Source organism: Nipponia nippon, unplaced genomic scaffold, assembly GCF_047370975.1.
Source record: "Nipponia nippon isolate SJK-2023a ecotype South Korea unplaced genomic scaffold, ASM4737097v1 scaffold_12, whole genome shotgun sequence".
Classification (NCBI taxonomy): Eukaryota; Metazoa; Chordata; class Aves; order Pelecaniformes; family Threskiornithidae; genus Nipponia; species Nipponia nippon.
Window position 1 is genome coordinate 12,915,471 of NW_028262313.1, and position 6,057 is coordinate 12,921,527.

At 60.3% G+C, this 6,057-nt stretch overlaps 2 protein-coding genes across 2 annotated transcripts; both read left to right on the top strand.

Moving 5' to 3' along the window:
• The first annotated feature begins 1,322 nt into the window (after positions 1 to 1,322).
• Positions 1,323 to 2,336, top strand: LOC104015365 (putative G protein-coupled receptor 34). The gene has a single exon (XM_009468097.2). The coding sequence runs from the start codon at positions 1,323 to 1,325 to the stop codon at positions 2,334 to 2,336; it is 1,014 nt and encodes a 337-aa protein (XP_009466372.2).
• A 2,281-nt stretch (positions 2,337 to 4,617) lies between these two features.
• Positions 4,618 to 5,941, top strand: LOC148056704 (40-kDa huntingtin-associated protein-like). Its single transcript, XM_087748800.1, has one exon. It carries the CDS (start codon positions 4,650 to 4,652, stop codon positions 5,718 to 5,720), a length of 1,071 nt encoding a protein of 356 aa, XP_087604926.1. The 5' UTR covers positions 4,618 to 4,649; the 3' UTR covers positions 5,721 to 5,941.
• Positions 5,942 to 6,057: the final 116 nt, after the last annotated feature.

The following is a 6,057-nucleotide window of genomic DNA, read 5'->3' on the forward strand; positions in this document are numbered from 1 at the left end:
GGAGGTTTTTGCAGCTATGGGTCACTCAAAATCATGGAAAGCAGGAAGGGAAGTGAAGGGTGAGGGGCTGGAAGGAGCCAGGCTTCCCTGTCCAGGGAAAAGAAGAGCTTGTGGGGATGCAAAGTGTTTCTGGGGTCAGTCCCCAGGAGGGCCGGGCAGAACCGGGCCACCATGGCTGCAGTGCCTCCATCCCTGATGTGGGCTCGCTCCCTGCCTTCCCTTGCTGGTGGAGGAGCCCTGCAGCCTTGCACCACGGACGGAAAAGTGGCTACAGGTAAAGTCATGAGAAGAAGGCTGAGACCAAAACCACGCAGGCACACACACGCACGCAACACCTGGAGTCAGAGCTGCAGCCTAGCCACCAGGACCAGCAGCGTGAGTGCACCCCCCTGCACTATCACTGCTGGCCGAGAGCTGCAGCCCTGTCCCACCGTCCTGCACCTTGCAAGCACCGGGATCACTGGGGAAGAAGGGATCGGCATGAGAGACAGCCAGGCAGGAGGGAAGAGTCTGGTGGAGGGGGGCCTGGCTCCTGAGGCAAGCCCGGGTATCTAACACGAGAGCATGTCAGAATAGCGATGAAGAAACAGGCGGCTGTGGGTTTGATTTCCCAGCCTCAGAGGGTACGGTAGGGAGCTCTGACAGACCTCAGCAGTGTCGCTCAACAATGCCAAGATACCCATACGTATCATGCTGCATGTGGTCTGAATTCATGTTTGCTATACCCATTTTGTTGCTGATGTACAACCAAAAATGTGTTTTTCCCCTGCTGAGGAACCTGAGATTTTGCTATTTAGTAGGGTGTGCTTACGTAGCACACAGCATCCAACTTCCATCACTCCAGTCTCACATCCTTCCTTAGCAGACGGTAGCATGGAACAGCACGAGAGAAGCCAGAAAAGATGGTTACCACACCTGGGGCAGCAGAGTGCTGCTGGCCACCTGGACCAGCCTGTGGCAGGAGTGTGGTGGCCTGTTTTCTCACCAGTGTTGAATGGGCAAGTTCTCTGTGGAGGTTTCCCTGCAGACCTGAGCCCCACGGGAGAGAAGGCAGTGCCAAAAACCAGCGTGTAAGCCTGGTAGACTCATGCTCCTAAGTCCCCACTCTGGTTTTCCATTTGCTACGCAAGCTGGTGGCCCTCACTTAAGAGTTTGGGGGACTGCAAAGTTGTGTTTGCAGTGACCTGCGGCAGCAGGGAACCACAGAGGTACCTCAGGGGTCTTCAATACCTACAAGTGACTGTGCCTGTATGGAGCCAGCTCATGCATATGTCCGCTTCAACACCTCCTGCATTTTTCTCTCCAGATCTGTGGCCTGAACAATGGAGTCCTCGAGCACCCCCTTTTCTGCCAGCCAGCTCACAGAGCATAGACTCAGCAATTCCTGCTGTCAGATCCAAGATGAGTTCCTCTCTGTAACACTCCCTGTGATGTACTCCCTCATCTTCATCATCGGGCTGCTCAGCAATGCCCTGGCACTCTGGGTGTTTTCATGCAGCGCACAGCGTAGGACCTCCATCATCATGTATATGAGGAACCTGGCGCTCTCTGACCTGCTGCTGTCCCTCTGCCTGCCCTTCCGCATCGCCTTTCAAAGCAAGAGCGAGCCTCTGATCTTCTGCAACATCGTCGGGGCCTTCTTCTACCTCAACATGTATGTCAGCATCACATTCCTCAGCCTGATCAGCCTCGACCGCTACCTGAAGATCATCTGGCCCTTGCAGAAATTTAGGATTCACACTGTGTCCTGTAGCACCATGGCCTCTGGGGTGGTTTGGTTGGTGCACACAGCGTTCATGCTGCCTTTCTTTTTTGAGACAAGAGGAAAAGGGCCCTGTGACCATAAATGCTTCCACTTCAGAAGCAAAAGCACCACAGCAGCAGCTTTTAACATGGTCGCGGTAGCCACTTTCTTCATCCTGCTGCTGCTCTTCCTCTACTTCTATAGCAAGATATTTGCCAAGCTCCACAGAGTCTCCTCAGTGAAAGCCCAGCAGCTGAACAAGAGGACCAGCATGAGAGCCATTGCCAAGACCTTCGTAGTCCTGATCATCTTCATTGTATGCTTCACCCCCTACCACATTGTCCGCATTCCTTACATCCTCGCGCAAATAGGGGCCATTTCTAGTCTGCCCTGGCAGCAGAGTCTCCACCTCGCTAATGAGCTTGTGCTCTGCATCTCAGCCCTCAACAGCTGCCTTGACCCAGTCATCTTCTTCTTCTTGTCCAGCAGCTTCCGGAGGGCTGTGCTCTGCACCATCCAGGGCCGGCTGAAAAGAGCTCTCCTAAGGAACGAGGTGGGGCCAAGCCACAGCAGGCCTGTGACGGAGATATAGGCTTTCCAGCGGGGCCAAGGTCTCAGGCATGGCACCTTCTCATCAAGGATTTGCTCTGACTGCTGGTATTACCAGACAAGACTTGCTGGGAAGATGGAGAAAGAAACTGCAACCACTTTGTGTTTCTTCCACTGACATCACCACGGCTAGACCTTCCTGGGGGGGGGGGTAAATGAAGAGGAAAGGATAACTGGGACTTTACTTTTTCCTGCAGCAGCTCTGCTCACCCAGCTGAAGAATGTATTTCCCAGGAAGAAAGAAGGCTGGAAGTGTCAAAGGAGAAACAGCCTTGGCCTAGGGTCTCCACCCAGCCTGGGAAGGGCAGGTACAGAGCCCAGGACTGAGACAGGCTCCTTCAACGGGAGGAAGAGGAACGATGGGAGGAATGGGAATGGGAATCCACTGTGAAAGTTTTCTAAGTGCCACATTGTCTCCACACCAGAGAAAGCAGGAATAGGGAACAGGAGATGATGAGTGCAGAAGCACTGGGAAAAGAAGAGGGAGACACCCATCACAGCATTACCTGGGGAGTGGGTGAATATTTTGCTGCATGATGGAGCCTAGAAATGTGCACTGCGGGGGCTTGGAGGACAGGGGTGCCAGGAAACATTGCAAACCTGTAACCCCAAACCGGAGCAATGATAACTTTTCCTCTCTTCTTGTTACCGCAGTCCTTGTAACTCCAGGTCAGCCTCACTTTTCTGTGTATTCAGAGAGCTCTGGGCTTCCTTTAGCAATTTTCCTATGCTCATTCCACTGGCATGTTCACCCAGGACCAGCAGCTTTGCCTGGCCATTGCACAGCACTTGTTTGGCACTTGGACCATGCCAAGAACATCCAGCAAGGGGTCCAGCGGCCAAAGGGAATGCACCACAGAAGTGCCTGGCAAGATTTTGTGCCTTTCTTATTCTTTGGTGTCCATTCTCTTCCTGTAGAAGAGAACATTTCCCTGTTTTTATTTTTTCCGTTTCACATGCTCACCTGTTTGCTTACTTTAGAAGACTGCAGACTTGGAGACACCGACTAAGCCACTCACACATCAGGCAAACACAGCCTGGGCAATGAGGAGGGAGGATTTTCATTCAGACTGTGAACTATTCTAGTAACTGCTTAGCTCAAACACTTGAATAACACTTGGGATAATAACATGTTTTGTTAAAGACTGAATCCTCTGATCTTTCCGGTTAAGGTCTGAGCAGCCCCAGACCCTGCTGTAGCTCTGTTGAAGAAGCACCTTAAAAATCACAGGACAAGACTCACTGTGCTCTTTCATCTCTGCTACCAAAAACATTAAAAGCAGGAAAGGGATATTTTTTTCATTAATGGGGGTGGGAGGAAACACTGAAAGCCAAGCTCTTCCTGTGGAAAGTTGCAAATAAAGGTCACAAAACTGTTCTCATTTCCCGAATAGCATTAACAAGAGTCAAAGCAGAAACGGTATGTGGTTCAGAAGCCTCAGCACCACAACACCAGAGCATGTGCACCCTATACAGCCTGTGAGAAGTCAATTTTCCCCCCTGTAAAGTGGAGTCCCTCGACACCTCCCTGCCTGTACCTGTAGCACAGAGGCTAGAAAGCTTCACGACCCCACACCTGGCCAGCACCCCCATGCCCTGCTCTGGAGCAGAGTGCCATGCAGGCCACACGCCACCAGTGGAGGTTTCCCTTTTGCGGGAAACAAGAGGGACGACAGTGCAGGTGAGAGAAGAGGGACCCCAAGTGCAGGCGGGGAGGGCCGGCAGGCAGGAGGGAGCAGGAGGCTGGCAGGGAAGCCGAGGCAGCCCCTGGGCGGGAGGAGAAGCCACAGGGCAAAGGGGCTGATGCTCGCTCCGAGATGCAGCTGCCCCACGCCGCGTCTTCTTTCCTCGACGGTAAAGGCCGCTCCTGCTGCTGCCCCCCCGCGCCCCGAGGGCGGCAGGCTGAGCCAGCTCCTTCCAGGAGCCAGGAGCCCCTCCGAGCCCGGCTCCCGGCAGCTCGCCACGTACCGGGGTTCAGAGCTGGGCGCCTGCCCCGCAGCCCCGGGCGGCGCCCCTCGGGAGCGCTTCGGAGGGGCCGGCACAGCGCGGGCCCAGCCGCATCCCGCCGAGAGAGCGGCCCGGGGGAGCCGGGGCCCAGCCCAGCGGGGCCGGGCCGCCGCAGCCCCAGCAGCGCCCGCGAGAGGGCGCCGCTCCCCCGCGGCAGCTCCCCCCACCGCCTCTTCACGTCCGCGTGACCCCGGCTCGGGCGCCGATTGGCCGGCGGCACGCGAGGCGGGGCGGGGCGGAGCGAGGCGGGGCGCGGCGCGGCGCGTTAGTTCCGGGCGGGCGGCGCGCGATGCTGGCGGCGGCGGGTGGCTCCGGCCCCGGCGGGGCGGGTGGCTCCGGGCCGGGCCTCGGCGGCGACGGGGACTTCCTGTCGCGGTACCGGCTGGTGTCGGCCAAGCTGCGGCGGCGGTTCCTGCGGAAGCCGAACGTGGCGGAGGCGGCGGAGCAGTTCGCGGCGCTGGCGCGGGAGCTGCGCGCCCAGGAGAGCCTGCCCTACGCGGCCTGGTGCCAGCTGGCCGTGGCGCGCTGCGCCCAGAGCCTCTTCCACGGGCCCGCCGAGGCGGCCGCCCTGGCCGAGGCGGCGCGGCTCTTCCTGCGCCAGGAGCGGGACCTGCGGCAGCGCCTGGGGCTGCGCGGTGGCTTCGGCGAGCACGTGGCGGCGGCGCAGAGCTGCGGCGCCTTCGCCGCCCGCCTGCACCTGGAGCGGGGGCAGCCGGCGCCGGCGGCCGGGCTGTGCCTGGAGCTGGCGGCGGCGCTGCGCGACACGGGCCGGCCCGCCCGCGCCGCCGCGCACCTGCAGCGGGCGGCCGAGCTGCTGGCGGCGGCGCGGCTGCCGCTGGAGGCGCTGCGGTGCCTGGCCGAGCGCGCCTCCTGCCTGCTGCTGGGCCGCGACTACGCCGGCGCGCTGGCGGCGCTGACGCGGGCGCAGGCGCTGGCCGGGGCCGGGCTGGGCGCTGGCGGCGGCGGGGGCGCGCCCGGCGGCGCCTTCCTGGACGTGCTGGCGCGCTGCGAGGTGTCGCGGGTGCTGCTGCTGCTGCTGCTGCAGCCGCCGCCCGCCAAGCTGCTGCCCGAGCACGCCCGGACGCTGGAGCAGTACTGCTGGGAGGCGGCGGAGGGCGGCGCGGGGCCGGGGCCCGGGGGCGGCCCCGGGGCGGGCGGCGGGCTGCCGCCGGCGGCGAGCTACCTGCCGGCCGAGCTCTTCTTGCTGCTGCAGTCGGCCGTGCTGGCGTGCCAGGAGAAGGACGCGGAGGCGCTGAAGGCCCTGCAGGCCGAGCTCTGGCCGCTGCTGAGCGCCGAGCAGAACCACCTGCTGCACCTGGTGCTGCAGGAGATGCTCAGCCCCGCCGGGCAGGGGCTCTGAGCGCCGGCGTGGGCGGGCCGTGCCGTGCCGGGCTCCCGCAGGGCGGCGGGGCCGGGCTCGGGCTCGTGCTCGTGGCTTGAGCCGCGCTCTGTGCCGGCGTGTCCGTTCCTTCGCTATTTATTTTTAACGTGGACTCTGTAACGGAAGCAAGGAGTAACCAGCGAGCGAACGTGTTCTTCGTCTGCTCGCTTACCTTGTGTCGCAGTAAAGTACTGGCTGTACGCGTTGAAAGTTGTCGTGCTTGAAAAAGCGTAATCCCAAAGCGGAAGGGCCGACTCAAGGCTGTGCCTTCAAGAACTGGCTGCACCCTGCAGGCAGGAAAACTTGCTCGGAGGGT

What these genes read in the sequence shown, in the direction of transcription:
- LOC148056704 (XM_087748800.1), top strand. Translation starts at nt 4,650, where the DNA reads ATGCTGGCGGCGGCGGGTGGCTCCGGCCCCGGCGGGGCGGGTGGCTCC.
- LOC104015365 (XM_009468097.2), top strand. Translation starts at nt 1,323, where the DNA reads ATGGAGTCCTCGAGCACCCCCTTTTCTGCCAGCCAGCTCACAGAGCAT.